The sequence below is a fragment of the Saimiri boliviensis genome, chromosome 5, assembly GCF_048565385.1.
Source record: "Saimiri boliviensis isolate mSaiBol1 chromosome 5, mSaiBol1.pri, whole genome shotgun sequence".
Taxonomy (NCBI): Eukaryota; Metazoa; Chordata; class Mammalia; order Primates; family Cebidae; genus Saimiri; species Saimiri boliviensis.
Genome location: NC_133453.1, coordinates 63,846,515 through 63,867,479, shown reverse-complemented (window position 1 = coordinate 63,867,479; position 20,965 = coordinate 63,846,515). Strand labels below are relative to the sequence as shown.

The 20,965-nt window shown below is 33.6% G+C and overlaps 1 protein-coding gene across 6 annotated transcripts in view; it reads right to left on the bottom strand.

The window, feature by feature from the left end:
• Nucleotides 1–20,965, bottom strand: part of LNPK (lunapark, ER junction formation factor) — a 67,604-nt gene that overhangs the window by 13,914 nt on the left and 32,725 nt on the right. For all 6 annotated transcript variants that reach the window (XM_039470147.2, XM_010351819.3, XM_010351825.3 and 3 more), the window contains 3 exons: nucleotides 16,875–16,958; nucleotides 16,741–16,792; nucleotides 5,017–5,229 (listed from right to left, as the gene is read on the bottom strand). In XM_039470147.2, coding sequence (XP_039326081.1) covers nucleotides 5,017–5,229; nucleotides 16,741–16,792; nucleotides 16,875–16,958 — 349 coding nt within the window. The remainder of the gene's footprint in view (nucleotides 1–5,016; nucleotides 5,230–16,740; nucleotides 16,793–16,874; nucleotides 16,959–20,965) is intronic.

The following is a 20,965-nucleotide window of genomic DNA, read 5'->3' as shown; positions in this document are numbered from 1 at the left end:
TATGAAAATAAAAAGGAAGAGCAAATGAAACCCAAAGTACAGAAGAAATAATAAAGATCAGAAAGGAAATCAATACAATAGAAAATACAAAAGAAAAGATGGTTCTTTGAAAAGATCAATATAATTGTCAATCTTTAGCCAGACTAATGAGGAGATGGGGGAAAAAAGAAGATACAAACTACTAATATCAGAAATGAGAAAAATGGCATAACTCCAGATTGTAAAAACGCTAAAAGGATAATTAGGGAATATTATGTGCAACTTAATGCCGATAAATTCTACAAGTTAGATAAAATGGACAAATCCCTTGAAAGACTACCAAACTACCAAAGTTCACTCAAGAAGATAAAAATAGTTATTTGATTTGTTAAAATTTTGTTAGGAATTTTTGCATCTATGTCCATGTGTGTTATTAGTAGTTTTCTTAAAGGAACTGAATTTTAGTTAAAAACAACAACAACGACAACACCTTTTTCTCTCAGAAACAACAAAAAAAAAACAGGCCCAGATGCTTCAACTGATCAAATCTACCAAACGTTTAAATTAAGGAAGACATAATACCAATTCAACACAAATTGTCCAGAAAAATGAATAGGGAATACTTACTCATAACATGAAACCAACATAACTCTGATACCAAAGCCAGACGAAGATATGACAAGGACCAAAAAAAAAAAAAAACAAAAAAAAAACCACAGTCCAATATTCCTAATGAGTACTGATATCAACATTTTTAACAAAATATTAGCAAACTGAATCCAATAACATGCATATAAAATAATTCATCATGATAAAGTGACATTTATTCCAAGAAAGCAAAGGAAGTTTAACATTTAAAAGTCAATTTAATTCACTATATGAACAGGCATTAAAACAAAGAAACAAACAAATCCCAATATAAACACCTCAATAGATGTAGAAACAGCATTTGAAAAAAATCCATAATCTATTACTAATTAAAAAAAAAAAAAAAAAAACCTTCAGCTAAGTAAGAATAGAATAGATGGCACCTCAAGCTGAAAAGGAGAATTTATTAAAATAAAAAACCCTAGAGCTAACATCATGCTAAAATGTGGCAGAATAATTGCTCTTTTCCTAAGACCAACAAAAAGGCAAGGATGCCCACTCATAGTATTCTTATTAACACTGTACTGAAGGTTCTTGCTCATGTAATAAGGTAAGAAAAATAAATAAAAGGAAGCCAGAATGGAAAGGAAGAAGTAGAATTTTCTTTATTCAGACAATGTAGCTGTCTATGTAGAAAATACTATTTAATCTACAAGAAAGCTATCATACTAGATAGAGCCAATAAATTAACTTATCAAGGTTATAGAATACAAGAGCAATATACAAAAATCAATTGTATTTCTACATATACTAGCAATAATCAGTTGGAAATCGTTAATAAAACAATATCATTTATAATAGCATTAAAAATATGAAATAATTAGATGTAAAGTTAACCAAAAAATGTGCAAAATCTCTATACCAAATACTACAAAACACTGCTGAAAGAAATTAATGACCTAAATAAAGAGAAATAAACTATGTTCATGTAATAAATTAGACAATATCAGAAGAGATTAATGGTAAGTGGGGAGTGGAAGAATAACATATAAAATTTAGTTCATAATTTTATTTTATATAAAAATAATGACAAAAATAAAGTTACACATTCAAACGTTATCAATTGTAAACCTATATAACCTCTGAAAATTGAAAGAGAACTATTTGCAGGAGATACTCAGAATTGAGACAACATAGAAGGCACTGAGAAGAAAATGACAGAATAAAAGAAAATGTGATGTTTGCCTTTGTAAAACAAAACAGAATGAACCTAATAAGGTGAGTAGCAATGGAGGTTTACATGGAGACTTCATAGAAGACTCTGAAACAAAATGGAACCCTGTTGGAAGAAGCCTTGCAATATATGGATACAAGGGTTTCAAAATGGCTGTGACAAAATCTTTAAAGTATTCAAGATGGCTTTAGGATAGCAATACTGTATTATACAAATATTTTAAAGGAATAAAAAAGAATTTCAATTTGTAAGTAATCACAAATGTAAAGGCTATTACCATCTATAAAAGGGCAACTGATGTCAAAATTATAGCTATTAGTAAATAAAAGTTATTTTCTAGAGCAAGTTCTTAATATTCGAAATCAAGTACATTTCTTTCTTTCTTTCTTTCTTTTTTTTTTTTTTTAACGGGATCTTGTTCTGTCACCCAGGCTGGAGTGCAGTGGAATAATCTTGGCTCACTGTAACCCTGCCTCCCAGGTTCCAGGGATTCTTCTCCCTCAGCCTCCCAAGTAGCTGGGATATAAGTGCCTGCCACCACGCCCAGCTAATTTTTGTATTTTTAGTAGAGACAGGGTTTCACAGTGTTAGGCTGGTCTTGAACTCCTGACCTCAGGTGATCCCCCTATCTTGGCCTCCCAAAGTGCTGGGATTACAGGCATGAGCCACCGCACCTGGCCCTCAAGTACACTTTTAAGATTCCATCAGGGGCAGGATGCAGTAGATCACGCTTGTAACCCCAGCACTATAGGAGGCCATGGTGGGTAAATCACCTGTCAGGAGTTCAAGAACAGCCTGGCCAACATGGTGAAACCGCATTGCTATAAATATTAGCCAGGCACGGTGGCACACACCTGTACTCCCAGCTACTGGGGAGGCTGAAGCAGGAGAATTGATTGAACCCGGAAGACAGAGGTTGCAGTCAGCCAAGATCCATGACACTGCACTCCAGTCTGGGCGACAGAGCAAGACTCTGTCTCAAAAAAACAAAAAAATTCCGGCCGGGCACAGTAGCTAACGTCTGTAATCCCAGCACTTTGGGAGGCTGAGGCTGGTGTATCACGAGGTCAAGATATCGAGACCATCCTGGTCAACATGGTGAAACCCCGTCTCTACTAAAAATACAAAAAATTAGCTGGGCATGGTGGCACGTGCCTGTAATCCCAGCTGCTCTGGAGGCTGAGGCAGGAGAATTGCCTGAACCCAGGAGGCGGAGGTTGCGGTGAGCCGAGATCGCACTATTGCACTCCAGGCTGGGTAACAAGAGCAAAACTCTGTCTCAAAAAAAAAAAAAAATTCCGTAAGCTAAGTTATTGGTTTATTTGTGCTAACGACATTCAATTACTATAATCAAGAAACAAACTTGAATCTAGACATGGTCATCCCTCATTATCAGATTTTCAACTTGAATAAGGAAGCCAAATTAGATTTGGAAAGCATTTAAGCCAACTTAACTTTTGCTAGAGTATTTTACTTCTACATATTTAAAGTGAACATACCCACAAAAGAATCTGGATACATGAAATAACAGATTTCATAAAAATATCTTAAAGCTCTTGCACATGCATCTTTATATTCATGCTGTTCTAGACAATGGTAATTAATACAAACATCAAAAGCAATCATTGTAGGAATGCTGGTCATTTTTACACAACTTGGCAAATTATCAAGTACCTGCTGGTTATTAATTTTCAAACATATGGGAGCCCTGTGGTAATACATGTTAAATTGATTCTCTTTCACAAATATGGCATAAAGAAAAAATTAATTATTAATCTTCTTGATAAATTATTTAACTCATTCACATCTTTGGCAATGTACAATTTAAACACAATCACACAAACTAATTAAAAACTTTAGTAAAACATATTATATTTACACAATCATAAAATCTAGGCTATTATTCCTTCTATAGCTCTATTCTTACATGTGCAATACAGTTTTTATTACTATATATTGTAAACTTTTTTCTTAAAATAAATTAGATATAAAAATGTATATAATCCATACATTCGCACCTAAAAAAGTTATTTCATTAAATAACCAGGAATTTCTATTTACAAATCATGGGTATCTTAAATCCACCAGATAACAACTGAAAGCTTAGTAATTTTCAATCAATTTAACTTTTCTCATTTTATAAAATATATGGCTGCCTTAAGTATTGCCATTATTTATCAAATTTAAAAGTATTATTTTACGTAACTATTTTAAAAGTTGTAAGATTTGCATACATTTCATTTATAGTATTCTTAATTTGTTAGTAAACAGTTTTTTAGTCTTCTAAAATCTTACACTGCATTTTTGAAGGAAAAGAAAAACATCTACTGTACTAAGTAACATTTCTATTTTTTATTGATTTTACTACACAAATGCTCTGGTTACCTGATATCAACTACTGCCTAGCCTCAAAGTCCTTATAAATTATATATCAGTAATTAGTCATGAAATAAAAAAGTAATCTACATTAGAATTAAATAATCTAAAAAAAATTTACTATCACATTCAACAATATGACTTGGAAATCTACATAAAACAATGTGATCTGCACTAAAGCAATGGACTTCCGTGCCCCAATCACACTCCAAAAGAAACTGCAAGGTACTATAGTCTATTACACTTCAGAATGGGATCTTCCTCTAGAGATCCACCACAGTGAAAAGAGAATCTATGAAATAAAATAAAGAGAATATATTCATTTAATAGAACTTTATAAAGTATATATCAGAAAATACTAAGGTTCTATGCTCATATTAACAAAAGTAATACTGTTTACCACAATACAAGAGTATTATTCCTGAAATATGTTAATTGTCATGTCTAAAAATATATGTATGGAGTTTAGCCAAAAAACATGAATACATTCCAAAAGTGTTTTCTTCTATCCCCATTTGATATAAATCTGGAGGCATTCTAAAGTTGAATATAAAAAGATAGGCTATACTGTTGACTACAGAATACTACTACAAAGTTTTATTGCCATTTAAACAAAGAAGCCATAACAGTTAAATGAGCTCAAGAAATAGGTTTCAGTATCACAAGGTGCCAGCTGTAAAGAGTTATGGCTAATTGAATACGGAACTCCTGCTTAATCAGATAACTGCTCTGCTGTTTTCAAATGAAATGCCATTTCCATACCATTTGAAAATGGCCCGTTTTATTGGTAACCAGAGAAAACAATATAAACTGTAAATAACATTAAGTGCTCTGTTTACCCATTCCAGGCACTGAAGTAGCAGGGGATCCAAGATGTCTTAGTAACACATTTGATGGTACTGCTGGAGTAACAGTCCTTTCTGGGGGTCCACCAGGGGCAGAACTGTCCTTTGATGGTCCGGGAGATACTGGAACTTGTGGAGGAGGGCCCTGGTTAGGACTTGCTGGTGTTGGAGAAAGGTTTCTTTGAGCTGCAGTTCGCTGACGAATCTCTGAGAAGAGTAAGTATATACTAGACTTAATTTCCAATATACCATATTAACCAATATCACAAACAACTTATATTTACTAAAATTTTGCATCTCCAAAAAGCATTGTAGTTTCAAAGCTGCTTGTAAGAAATCTATAAAATGTGACATTGAAAAGTACTATATTTCTGGACTTACAGTTCAACTGTACATCTTAACACAACAAGCTGTGATCTAAGTGTAGCTACTGATACCACTTTTCAAAATAAATTCAGTAAAATAAAACCACCCAATTATGTGCCATGTCTTTTTACAGTACTCTTCCTAATTATGATAAAGGAAAGAAAGTTTATCAGAATTAGTGAAAACTCCAAATTGCAGAGTTGTTTTTCAAGATTTGAAAAACTAAAAACTAAGAGATAAGTGAGTAAGTATATTCTGGAATATCAAAGTAATTAATCTAAGTAGTCATAGAAATGCTGAGAAAGTATTTTTGCTATTAGGTACCATTTCCATTCTCCTTTATGATATTGCTATCCTGTTGGCAAATTTGTCCTGGCTAAAACATTCAATAGATCTACTCTGTATAAACAACATTTCATCATTAATAAATCTTAGCTTATAGTTGCAGAAATTACAAGATTCTCTGTAACAGGGGTCAGCCAACATGCCAAATCCAGGCTGCCGCCTGCTTTTGTAGTTTTATTAGAACACAGCCCCACTCTTTTGTTTACATATTGTCTATGGCTGCTTTAGAAGAGTAGAGTAGTGGCAACAGAGACCATATGGCTCTCAAGGCAATTTAACTATATTTACTATCTGCTCTTTACAAAAGAAGTTTCATGACCCGTACTCAGTAACATAAAATTAAATTCTATTATTCTCCATTACCACCAATATTTTCCTTGAAAGTCAGTGTTAAGATTTCATTTAAAGAAGCCTTTGTAATTTTTCAATTCTACTTATCACATTAAATTATCATAAATCCTGAATTAGTGGGCTGAAACTAAAGAAGTTATTTTTAATTGGCATAAATAGTAAAAATACATATGTCCAGAAGCAAAACACTTGTACTCTATTTGACAGTTAAAGATTTTCATGAAAGTTCATTGCACTAAAAGTACAGCTCTAGTGTCAAATCTTAGTTCATTACAATCTAGTCTACCAGCTAAGAACGAGGGCCCTGAAGTCAGAAGTATTTGATTGGAATCCTGGCTCTGGCTACATGACTTCAGATGGGTTACTCAACTGTGATACACCTGTTATTTTATCTGTAAAATTAGGATAATAATATTAACTAATATAGTTGTTAGGAGGATTAAATATGATGTCTATAAACTGACAGCTCACATTTACTGAATACTTACTATTTCAGATGACAGTGTTTTTATACAACTAAGTATTTTCAAATGATTTTAGCTAAAATTACTGGGACCAACTAATTTTCCATTGGTTCACAGTTTAGTCTTTAACCAAGCCATTGCAATAATAAATTACAAGCACAGTATCATTATATAAATGGAAACATCTTTATATTTTGCTACTTGTCATGAAATTTATATAGAAATTCAGCTGTTACCTGAACAAACCATATCCTAACATCTGCAAATTGGCTGCTAACTTTAGTTTTTACTCACAAGGAGTACCTTAATAGGTGGTTGCATATTAGGGAAAGCCATTAAATGCTGCAAATGGTACTGAGATCAACAAAATCATACTAGGATTTGGTAATTTAAATTGCTAATTTAAAAATAAGGTGTCAAATACTGTAAATCATTTTTTAGCCAACTTTCAGGTAAAGCATAACTCAAAAAGTGTTATTTTTCTTCCAGATAAATAAAAGTTTAGCATATATTAGATTTTATTATAAGTAGCTATTATCCTTCCTCTTCACAAACTTGAGACTACTTCCTCTAAATGTGCATTTACCCAGTGAAAATTACCTGAAATGCTTTTACTATCACTAGTACTTAATTGAAAGGCGACTAGCTAAAAAAGGACACTATGTCAAGCATTCCATAAAAGAGACATACCTTAATAATTCTAAATCTAAATTTAGGGAGCAGGGAAAAATGTTATAGCAGAGTCACAAAAGGGAGAAAACGTAGTTTCATCGTTTTCAAAGGAAAAGCAAGTAACAAGGGTTACAATATCTTCAGTAGTTTAAAATAGTTACCAACAAGGTATAAATCTATTATCTGGCAAAACATTATCAAATATTCTGGTAGTCTCATTTTAAAATATCTCAGATTCATCTACTTTTAACTATTTGTGTTTCATAAAGTTTTCTATTACTCTAAAAGTTTCCAGTACTCAACATATTGGATATATTCAACATTTTCTGCCTTAGATGTAAGAAAGAAAACCCCTGAAGAGCCACCAAGCATTCCACAGGAATCTGGCAAAAAAAATCATAAGAAGCACTCCATGAGGTTAATTCTGAACTGGAGTATATTTTAACATCCTCATCAATGATCAATGATCCAACAAAAATCATACTGAGTATGAGGACATGGCTATATTAAGTTTAAATTCAAAATGAAGCAAATAAACCCATTAACCAACTTCTTTTCAAAGAGGTTATAAAGGGTTATGAATAAAGGTTGGTTAGTGGGTACAAAAATATAGTTCGATAGGAGGAATAAGAGCTAGTGTTTGACAGTACAGTAGGGTGACTACAATTAACAATAATGTGCCGGGCGCGGTGGCTCAAGCCTGTAATCCCAGCACTTTGGGAGGCCGAGGCAGGTGGATCACGAAGTCGAGAGATGGAGACCATCCTGGTCAAGATGGTGAAACCCCGTCTCTACTAAAAATACAAAAAACTAGCTGGGCCTGGTGGCGCGTGCCTGTAATCCCAGCTACTTAGGAGGCTGAGGCAGGAGAATTGCCTGAGCCCAGGAGGCGGAGGTTGCGGTGAGCTGAGATCGCGTCATTGCACTCCAGCCTGGGTAACAAGAGCGAAACTCCATCTCAAAACAACAACAACAACAACAAAAAAAACAATAATGTGTCATTCCAAATAGCTAGAAGAGAAGAACTGGAATGTTCTCAGCATAAACAAAAGAAATGTTTGAGGTGATGGATATCCCAGTTACCTTGATTTAACCTTATAAATTGTATGCAAGTATCAAAATATCACATATACCCCAAAAATATGTACAATTACATATCAATTAAAAATGAAACAAATAGAATCCAAATGATATATTTTAAAAACTACTATATTAAACAGAAGCTTAAATTAATGACAAAACAGCATAGCTGTGCAAAGCAAAGACTCTGGAATCAAATGGTCATAATTTAGCTTCACCCTGTTTACCTTTTCCAAGTTGATGATATCACTCAGTTTAGTTTTCTCATAATGTGAATACTTACCTCTTATGGTTGTTGTAAAGATTAAATGAGAAAATCAAGACAAAGAACTTAGCCAGAGCACATTCAAAGTACTTAATAGGAAATAACTATTAGCAGAAATAGTGTATAATAAAAGCTAAGCAATCTAGAATTTCTAAGGCAATTATTTTAAATATATAGATAATTTACACATTTATTATTTTCCTAAAGTTATTTGTGAACACATTTAAATGTGTAACTTCACAATTTATATAAAAATTTAAATGTATAACTCTAGTTTGCTATTAAATAATATTGGGATGAATGCTTTATAATACAAATACTCAACCCTTATCAGATTTTTAAAATACTGACTCTTTTTATGCGCTAGAAGGTTTGTCTTTGTTCTGTTGCCAAGCTATAGTAGGAAGAACACCATACAATAATTAGGAGGCCTGGATTTTCATCCTTGCTATTAGTACTAGCTGCTTTATTATTTCCATAGGTTATTGGAGAACAGGTGGGGGTTGGTTACATGAGTAAGTTGTTCAGTGGTGATTCATAAAATTTTGGTGCACCCATCACCTGAGCAGTGTACACTGCACCCTATTTGTAGTCTTTTATCTTCCAACCCCCCGCTTCCCACCCTTCCTGGGTTACCAAAGTCCATTGTGTCATTCTTAACCCTTTGCACCCTCATAGCTTAGCTCCTACTTATGAGTGAGAACATACGATGCTTGGTTTTCCATTCCTGAGTTACTTCACTTAAAATAATAGTCTCCAATCTCATCCAGGTTGCTGTGAATGCCATTAATTCATTATTTTTATGGCTGAGTAATATTCCATCATATATAGATTTAATCATTATAAATTGTTATCATTATAAATTATATGCAAATATATATATATCACAGCTTCTTTATCCACTCATTGATTGATGGCATTTGAGTTGGTTCCACATTTTTGTGATTGCAAATTGTGCTGCTATAAACATGTGTGTGTAAGCATCTTTTTCATATAGACTTCTTTTCCTCTGTGTAGATAACCAGTAGTAGGATTGCTGGATCAAATGGTAGCTCTACTTTTATTCTTTAAGGAATCTCCACACTGTTTTCCATAGCAGTTGTACTAGTTTACATTCCCGCTAGCAATGCAGAAGTGTTCCCTGTTTGCCACATCCACGCCAACATCTACTATTTTTTAATTTTTTATTACGGCCATTCTTGCAGGAGTAAGGTGGTATCACATTGTGGTTTTGATTTGCATTTCCCTCATCATTAGTGATACCGAGCATTTTTTCATGTTTGTTGGCCATTTGTAGATTTTCTTTTGAGAACTGTCTATTCATGTTCTTAGCCCACTTTTTGATAGGGTTTTTTTCTTGTACCTTATGTGAACTAAAACCCCATTAGGTTCCAAATTTCCTTAATATAAGAGTGTTGGCAAAACTACAAAGGCAATATACATATTTTCCCTAGCACTGGTCAAACGTTTTCTGAACTACTGTGTCCAGTTCTAAAACTCATAAGAGAAAATTTCAATAACTAGAATTTTAGTAATGAGGGTGGGGAAAATCTTTAAGCCTATTCACATATGCAGATATGGAAACTCTTAGACTTAGGGTAAGTTTTGTTTTTTATAATTGTGAAAAAAATTATACTATGGTATAATCATACTATAGTACTATAGGTTAAGGCACAGGGATATATTCTCAGGTGAATTTCTGTTGTTTTCAGTTCTGTATTTTTTTTAACTTATTTGAATGTATTTCCTTTAAATAATGAAAATAATGAAGACATCTCTTCCTTCTACTTTCAAAAGTTTCTGAAGACCATATTCACTGTATCTTCTATTCATATTCACTCATACTAAGCTGCTCCAAATTCAGCTTCTACCCTATTTCTCTACTAAAATTGTACTCTGAATTGATCAATGTCTTTTTATTGATAAAAATGACTCTATAACCTCTTCCCTCCTACAGAGGCAAAGCTTTTTGAAAAACAAAACAAAACTTACCTGCATTTCACTTCTTAACTCAATCTGGTTTTTGTGCTCCTTTTCAGCTCCCACAGTACTACCCACCACTGAAAGTATCATTGCTTTGGTCACCAACAATATTACGATACCACTACTAATGTTGCATTATCCTAGCTACTCTTTATTAAATCCCTATTTTCTGCTAGAACTAAAGTAGGCACTTTATATGAATTTACTAATTTTATCTAATATTGGTATCAATCCTTTGGGGTAACTCCTATCTCCAGTTTTCAAAAGAAGAAACCAAAGTTCAGTGGCTAAGTAACTTGCTAAAATTCTCACAGTAAAATAAGAGATGGAGCCAGGATTCAAATTCTGGCTTTTATGACAAAAACGCCCATATTCTCTCTGCTTTGCAATCTGTCAAATTCAAAGGCCTCATTTCAGTCTTGTACTTAATACTAATCTAGCTCTACTTTTGACTCTGATCATTCATTGTTTTTCCTCGGTTCCTCCTTACCCTTAAATGTCAATGTTTCCTGTGGTTCTACCTTAGGTGCTCTTACTCTTTATTTTCTCTCTCTGGCCAATTTCACTCAATCTCATATTCCAATAATAATCACCTATACCTCCCAATTATTTCTAATCTTTATATACATAACCTCAACCTTTCTCCTGAGCTCCATATGAAATAATTAACTACCTATGAACCTCAGCATCTTGATACGACTCCCATTCAACAGATCCAAAAGTGAATTTATTATCTTCTACAGAAACCAGTATTACAATTAAGTTCTTTATCTGACTTAACATAGTAACACCTAAGCAGAGCCAAAAACCTAGGTCACATCTTGATTCATCCTCCTACCTTCCCCTTTCCAAATCCAATTGCCTATACCAACCTACTCCTGAATTCTCTCTTAAATCTCTTCTTTTTCCTCAACACATTGTTATAACTTTTTCTAGTACAGGGCTTTATCTTGTAACTATTTTTTTTTATCTTGTAACTATTTTAGATGATATTCCTAATTGATCTCTACGGCTCAGCCATATTCCCTCCAATCCATTGTCCATCTCACCCCACCCCCCCAAAAAAAACGTATTCTTCCTAAAATGCTAACTTGAGGTAAAGTTCAAAGCTTCCATTGACATGTTACATATAAGATAAAGTCCTGAACTCCAGGACTATCCTACATAATGATGCAAATAAAGCCCTTCATAATTTGATCCCTCCTTCATAAGAACCCTTCCTTCTTTTTTCAGGGATATGGCACTATTTGCAGTGCCTCAAGGTACCAAGTGGTTTCTCTCTTCCGGTCTTTGCACATGGAGTAAATCCTTTACCTGAAAGAGCACTTTCTCAACCCTATTCTTACAGCAAATTATTATTAAAAGTTAAAAGGTACAATGCATTGTAATTCATGCCTACCTTCATTTTGGTCCTCAGCATACCATTTATTTACATGTGTATAGACCTTTTAATCAAAAGTTAATAAGCAGAAACTGCATCTTTGCAGCCACATGATGTGGGCAAGGTAACGGGTACTGAGTATGAGTTTAACAAACACCTATGAAGTTAATCTACTTTCCTATTGCATTTCAATGTTAAATTTCCAACTGCCTATTACCCAATTTATTTGGTGTGATAAACAGAATAATGGCCTCCCAAAAAATGTCCCCATCTTCATGTCCATTCTGTAAATGTTACACGCAAGGCAAATAAAGATTGCAGATGGAATTAAGATTGCTAATCAGTCTGCTGTGTTTAGAATCTCAGCTTAACTTCAGGAGACCATATAAAAAAGCTATCTTTAAGCAGAAAGTTTGTTATTAATAATAATATATGCCACTTGCCAGCCTTTAGTTGAGTTTCTTTTATTGTTCTGTTTTTCAAATTAAAAATACATTTTGCTTTATAGTTACTTTTTGCTTTAAATTTACTTTCTTTTATCACCTTAATAATTTATTTCTGATCTAACTTCCAACAATCTCAACATTAAACAACATGAACCTTGCAGTTCACCAAGGTCCTATTTGGTAAATTACTATTTTATAACATGTAAACTGAATACAGGAATGCCAATATAAATGTTTACTTTCATTTTTTTCAACTCAACACATTTATTAAGAAACCGCTAAGAGCATAACACCAGGATAAGCACATTGAAGGGGGTTCAGAATTGCATACAGAGGTAGCAAGCTATCTTTAAGACAAGAAAAACAAACTCACTAAATATTTTAATGCAAGCTAAATGCCAGATAATGGAAGCCAACAAAGTACTATAGAGTGAAGTAAGGACTTCACAAGAAGTGAGGACTGACAACTTAGTCATCTAGATGGGATGAAGAAAGCATTTACAGTGATGGTGACATTTGAGATAAACAATGAAAACTGGATTGGGATAGAAATGTTTTTATTATCTATATTAAGGCACATGTGGCAGTTTTAAAATAAGAGTCCAAAATTCTTTGATTCTCCTTTCAACAAATGGGAGTGGAGGACATCTATATACCAACAGAACAAAGTTGTGCCAGAATCCAGGACTTTCTGTCTGCTATACTCCTTGGTCTTGGAAACCACCATCATGGAGGAGTAAGCTCAAGTGACCCCAGAGAGAAGTCCGCATGGAGAGGAACCAATAGACAGCACCAACTTGTCAGCATGTAAACTACCTTGATAGATTCTCTAGCTCAATAAAGTAGCTCCAACTGATGTGAGACACAGATGAGCTGTCTCCACCAAACCCTAGCCAAATTGCAAATTTCATGAGCAAAAAAAAAAAAAAAAAAAATTCTATTTTAAATCACTAAATTTTAGGATGGTTTGTTTATATACTAAATAATTTTAACAGTATAAAGTAGATACTTACATAAAGAACAACCAAATTTCTTATAAGGCAAATTTATTAAGGTAAATTTATTATTTTATAAGGCATTTTTCAGATTCTCTTAATCAAACACATCCCCAAAAAACAGCAAAATATAAAGTATTGCTCCATTTGGTATAAAGATTTTAAAAATCTGTAATTTCTACTTTAATTTTCAATACATGCTCACTGTTTTAATGCCATCCACATGCTAATAACACAAAAACTTGTATCTCCAGCCCAGAAAACTCCTGTTTGCCAGACTCATATTCAACTGCTTTCTTGAAATTTCAAGTTGGATGTCTGTCTAATAGGTATCTCAAACACATGTCTAAAATCAACCTTGTTCTTCACTACTCCACCTCAGAACCTCTCTAGAAAGTATTTCTTTTGCAGTTTCCACCATCTCAGTAAATGGCAACTCCATCTTTCCAGTTACTCAGGCCAAAATCTTTAAGGTCATCCTTGACTCCTCCTCCTCTGACTCCATATTCAATGCATCAAGAAATCTTTTGAGTTCTATTTTTAAAATATATACAAAATCTGACCATTTCGTAAACCACCTTAAGCTGGGGTATACAGAAAGAGAAAATTAAATTAAAAATAAATAAATAAATTAGTTTGTTTTTGAGATGGAGTCTCACGCTGTTGCCCAGGTTGGAGTGTGGTGGCACAATCTTGGCTCACTAAAAACTCCACCTCCCCAGTTCAAGCAATTCTCCTGCCCCAGCCTCCCAAGTAGCTGGAATTACAGGTACCCAACACCACACTTGGCTAATTGTATTTTTAGTAGAGATGGGGTTTCACCATGTTGGCTAGGCTGGTTTCAAACTCCTGACCTCAGGTGATCCACCCACCTCGGCCTCCCAAGGTGCTGAGATTACACGCGTGAGCCACCATGCCTGGCCAAGTTAATTATTTTTAAAAACCACTTCCGATATTACTATCCAAGGTCTAAACCAAGCTTGTCCAACTCACAGCCCATGGGCTGCTTGTGGCCCAGGATGGCTTTGAATGTAACCAAACACAAATTTGTAAATTTTCTTAAACATTATGAGATTTTTTTTTTTTTTTTTTTAGCATCAGCTATCATTAGTGTTAGTGTATTTTATATGTAACCCAAGACAATTCTTCTTCCAATGTAGCCTAGGGGTTAGGTACTCCTGGTCTAAGCTATCATCAAACGCTTTCCTGTATTACTACAGTAGCTTCCTAATTAGTCTTCCTGCTTTCACCTTTGCTCCCTCTGCAGCCTCTTCTCAATACAGTAGCCTTGAAGACATAATGGAGACCATGTCAATTCTCTGCTCAAAATGAAACTTCTAAACAAAAAATCCTAATTGCAAACTCAAATTTTTACAATGGTCCACATTCTACAAAGCCTTACATGAGATGATCCCTTGTTACTTTCTTGCTGCCACTCTTCCTACTCTCCCTAGTCCAGTCATACAGGCCTCCCTGCTATTCCACAGCACTCCAGACATGTTCTTCATTCAGGGTCTTTGCACTTACTGATTCCTCTATCTGGAATGTTCTTCCCTCAAGAATCAACGTTCCTCCCAGAGGAACGTTGATTCCTCTATCTGGAATCAGCACAAAAACTCAGTTACCTCCGTGTGTGTGTGTGTGTGTGTGTGTGTGTGTGTGTGCACGCTGAGAACACAAGATCTACTTTCTTAGCAAATTTCAAGTATACAATACAGTATTAGTGTTGTCACCATGCTATAGTTATTCACCTGAAGCTATTCACCTACATAACTGAAATTTTGTATCCTTTGACTGATATTTCCCCATTTCTCTTATACCTGCTTTCCACTCCTAGAAATAATATTTCTACTCTCTGCTTCTACAAGTGTAACTGAAAAATATTCTTGGCTGGGCATGGTGGCTCATGCCTGTAATCCCAGCACTTTGGGAGGCTGAGTGGGGGCAGATCACCTGAGGTCAGGAGTTCGAGACTAGCCTGGCCAACATGGTGAAATGCCATTTCTACTAAAAATACAAAAATTAGTTAGGTGTGATGACATAGGCTTGTAATCCTAGCTACTTGGGAGTCTGAGGCCGGGGGACTGCTTGAACACAGGAAGCCAAGGTTGCAGTGAACCAATATTGTGCCACTGCACTCCAGCCTGGGGGACAGAGCAAGTCTCTCTCTCTCTCTATATATATGTGTGTGTGTGTGTGTGTGTGTGTGTGTGTGTGTGTGTGTTCCTGAAAAATTAGTACCAGTTATACAAATGCTTTAGAAATTATAGAAATCTGGTCTATAGACCAAAAAATGTTTTTGTATTTGCTAGAAAGACATATCTACATTGTAGAAAAATTTAAACTGGTTATGAAAGTAGGAGTTTATTGCAACTATATGCCTAATTCATTTTAATCATATGTGAACTTTCACTTTTCGCAAAAGTGAAGGCTTCAAAATAAAAATAGGTTAATATGTCTATGAATCAAAATCCTACTTATGGATGATGTGGAAGTAGAGGGGATTCTTCCCATACAGCACTGATAATCAGAAAACCTAAAATTATTATGACTTCTTTAATATCCATAATCTTTGTGAATATTTATAAAAAGATTTCCTTTCAAGGATCTAAATGTCATTCTACCTTTACAAAGCAGGTTATAATTCTTGTGGAGGGGGGTGTAAAAATTGAAGTTAAATTTTTAAAAGTAACATATTCTATATTGCAACAAAACCCTTACATGCTATACTATTAGAGAAAATAACAAAGACGAAAGTTGTTGCAAACTGAGAATATTTTTTCCCATGCCAGACTTAGGAATATTTTATGTAATCACTCAATCTAATGACTGTTAAAATTTTATATTACATTTAATGATGTAATAGTGATGACCTCATTAATAATATGGTAATACAACCTCAAAAATCATTAATATTATATAGTAATAATTCAATTTTCATTTTTCTTATTTCTAAATTATTTTATTCTATTCTTAAGTGTTATTTTAAAAGAAACTTCAAATTTCACAGAAACCATTACATTTTTCAAAAATAAAACATAAAAAGGTAAGGATTTAAATAATAACTGATTATTATTATCTGAAAGTGGGAAATATTTACAAAATATTGATGAAATTACTTACATTTTAAAAGATTAAAAACAATTTTATATTTAATCTCAACAGATGTGATATCCTAACATATTCCCATAAAATCAAAATGAAATAAAATTATCACCATCCACCCTAAGTCATATTCCAAATTACCAACTATAAATTAACATAAAAGCACTCTACATAAGTTTTTGCACACCTCCACCACACTTTTGAACTCACTTGGGTAAATATGGATCTTTCCAACAGCAGCAGCAGTTTCTACAAAGTTATTTACCTTGTCCAGTTCTTGCAGTTACAGCTGCTCCAGCAGATGGCGGCTCACACTCCTGTCAATTATAATAATGTTATTACAGTGACCTATTACAATGTGTAATTTATAATAAAATAGTAATGATATCACAGTCTTACCTTTGCTTTCTTTGAGTCTGGATCAAACCTTTCAAGAATTAATTTAGCCGTCTTGTAAGTTTCTTTTTCCATGACTTCTTCAAGCTACAAACAAAAACTTCCATAAATTGTCACATTTTAAAACACATACTACTTATTTTCATAAGTCCTATTCAAAGAGGTTTAAAATACATACCCTTAACATATCCAAATAGAATGAAAGACTTCCTACATTCAAACAATTGAAAGCCAGATTTTAAAACGGCTTCTAACCTCTGTTACTTGTACTTAATAGCTTTACTGCAAGGAAATACCAAATATTGCTAATTGTTTACATATAATGAGGAGAATAATTACATGCACCAACTTCAATAATGGAATGTGCAAAAATCTATCAGCCATCATTATTGGAAGTTATTAGACATGACAAGCAAATGACAGGCAATTCCTCAGATTTATTTCCTCATAGCACTTAATGCTATTAATTTAAAGAAGGTCGTTAGCCAAGAGCTTTACAAAATAAAATCTCTGTGCCAATTAACTGCTGTCAGCATCGATTTTAGATTATTTATTAGCAAAAGCAATTAGCTTGCTGCAAATGCAGTGAAAACTCACTAACTGGGAGAACAGCCATGGAATTTGTTCAAGTGACTTTAAAAGATAACCCTCACCTCTTTTTTACTTAGATCCAAACAACTTTAGTGGGAAAAACTTAATACAGAATTTAAGTAAAAATTTTACTGAGTTCTATGTTCATACTAGGAACTACAATTAAATAACTTCATTATTGTAACATTTTATTTACTATTCACTCAAGTCACTTTATAGCTTAATACATGGGTTTAACTTAAAATATAATCACTAGTAAAGTATCACTAGTGGTTATGGCCCAACATCAAAAAAAGTTGGAACTTTAGTACAAGACAGTCATAGTTATGACAAATTACCTAATGTGAAGGATAAAACACTTTTGCAAAAATTGGAACAGAACCTTTTCTTTCTCAGTGACCACTGATAACCACTTAGATTCATTAAATGTTATATTCATTCCAAAGGAGATTTATTTTAAAATGCAACCCAGAGCATATTTACTGAGTTAAAAATATGCTGCCACAATAGCAGTTAACAGATTCCTCATTAAACACTCAATTCAACATTTAAGAAGTTAGGTACTTAGATGAATGATTTATTAGACTTGCTCTGGTTTAGTGAAACTAAAATATTTTCCTAATTATTTCAAAATTATGATAAATTCTCAGAATAAGCAAGCTGACTTTTCTGATGTAAAGGAGATGTTTATAGTATCACTTTAGAGTTAGAAAAAGAAAAAAACTACGAATGGAGGTAGAAAGAGGGTATAATAAAATATATCCCCAAATCAACATATTCTACATGGAATATCAAAGAACCAAATCCCTGTACTCTACACATTAGACTTTTGATGTTTTATATCAGTGTTGTGCAATAAAATTTTATGTAAAGATGAAAATCGTCTGTATCAGCATAATAGTAGCCACTAAGCCCTATGTAATAAATGAGCACTTAAAATGCTGCCTGTGCAACTGAAGAACTGAACTGTAGTTTGTTTTGTTTTGTTTCATTTTAGATGGAGTCTCACTCTGTGGCCCAGGCTAGAGTGCAGTGATGCAATTTTGGCTCACCGGCAGCCTCCACCTCCCAGGTTCAAGTGATTCTTTGCCTCAGCCTCCCGAGTAGCTGGGATTACAGGTGCACGCTGCCACATCCGGCTAATTTTGTATTTTTAGTAGTGATGAAGTTTCGCCATATTGGCCTGGCTGGTCTCAAACTCTTGGCCTCAAATGATCCACCAGCCTCAGCCTCCCAAAGTGCTGGGATTACAGGTGTTAGCCACTGCACCCTCCCTGTAGTTTTATTCCATTTTAAATAATGTAAGTGTAAATAGTCATACTGATTTGGACAGATATCTCTAGATTAAAACTACTACTAGGTTTAAAAAGATTAAACTGTGATCTTTAAAACAACATACAAAACTCCAAACCAAAATGCTAATTTTTCGAATGATTACATTCCTGGTAATTATTCGGCAAGTATTCAAGTGTATCTATGTTTTTATTTATCTTAAATAAAATCATTTTTAGTACTAAAAGATACAAATCTATTTCCCTTCTTTTGCATTTAATTCTAGCAAAATATTTTCACATAATAGCTTAACTAACACACATTCATACAACATTTAAGTGAATAATATGTTTTGATTAAAGAGACACACTGTTCAGTGGAAAGAACGTGAACTTGAAGCTTCAAAGTGAGAAAAGATCTGGGTTCAATGCACATTTCCATTCTTAGGAAGACTGTCAGCATGTCTGTCAGCCTCAGTTTCTCCTCTGCATAGATATTTTAATACTTTCTTCGCAGCACTACTGTGCAGTTTTTAAAAAACATAATGTAGGAGAAAGGGTCCACAACAGTGCCTAAAACATTAACATAATTTTCAGTGACACCTCTGTTATTCAAAATGGGCCCAAAACCATTTTCAAAAACTCAACAGATTAACCTCAAGATTCAGGAACAAGAAACTACAATTCTTGAGAATTCTCTAAATCAAGATTGTCCAATCCTCGGCCAAAGGCCACATGTGGCCCAGGACTGCTTTGAATGCAGACTAACACAAATTCATAAACTTTAAAACATTATAACTTCCTTCACAATTTTTTATTTTCGAGCTCATCAGCTATCATTAATGCTAGTGTATTTTATTTGTGGCCCAATACAATTCTTCTTCTTCCCATTTGATATGCCCAGGAAAACCAAAAGATTGAATACCCCTGCCCTAAAACATACTCTGTATTTTTAATAAGTTTGCATTTTAAATATAATGAGTGATATAACAAAGAATGAATAATTTTTCTGTAATATGGTGGTACTAAAAGTTTTAGGAGTTTCTTTGTTTTAAAAGATAGAACATAAATACATGATTATATTACATGATAACATTATTGTGAAATCATTTCTATTTGATATAGCCATTTCATCTTGGAAAACATTAAAAGAAGGGCACACTAGCACAAAATAAATGTCAAAAAAGAAAACTTTTTAAGTTTTGAAAGACAATTCTACAAATACTTAATACTGAAATTATCATTCTTGAAATAGAATCTTAAAACACACAAAGCATTAATTTCCCTATCCAATATTTATTGTTGACAAATATTCCAGATGTAAGAAAACCTTCTTTCATTTTGCAATGACTTTGCAATTCAGAGTATTAGGGAGCATGTTATACCATATTAACTCATCCTTTTATCATGCTGAAAATACTTTCTTGTTACCCTGATTTGGGGTTTGCTGTTGAAAGTGATGATGTTTTTACTAATTCAGATGTTACATCATTTTCTGCTTTCATATAAGAATATTCCACAATAATAGTCACATCTTTCTTCTTTGCATTTTCTTCTGTTACTGTGTAGCCTAAAGCGAATATTCAAATACTGGGAAAAGCCAGAAAATATTACTGGGTAATATAAAAATGTAACATTTGAAGGCGCTATAAGGTTAAGAGCCCTATAAAGAATAAAAGCTAAAATTGCCAATTTAAGGACTTCTTTTGCTTCCAAAACTTATTTCATGGAATAACATGCATAGGATTTGTACAAAGCATACTTTATACATTTATAAATTATAGTAGGTATATAAACATTAACATTTATTTGCAAGAATGACTCGCCATTAATAAGAGAGGGCCATAAAAGCACACTTATAACATGCCCCCAAGACTGATTAGATTGTACCACTTCTAGATGTTTCTGTACTGTTCGCAGAAATGTCAACATTAACCTGTAACTCGGCATGTCAGAATTTCTTGCTCTTGCTTTCAGCTGACATTAGTGCATTCCTTTGAACTAGTAACATCCATAGTTGATTGTTAAGCTTTAATTCTCAGGGAACCATAACACTTTTCCTCAAGTTCCCAATTTCGCAAGTGATTTTTCTCAGGATTCAGAAAAACATAAATTTCCCGAAGAATGCTAGACATTACTACATAGGACTACCATTCTGAAAAAAGCACAAAATTTTCATGAAGCCACTTAGAGAGGTAATCTTGACTCATATATTTTGATACAGCTTGACTT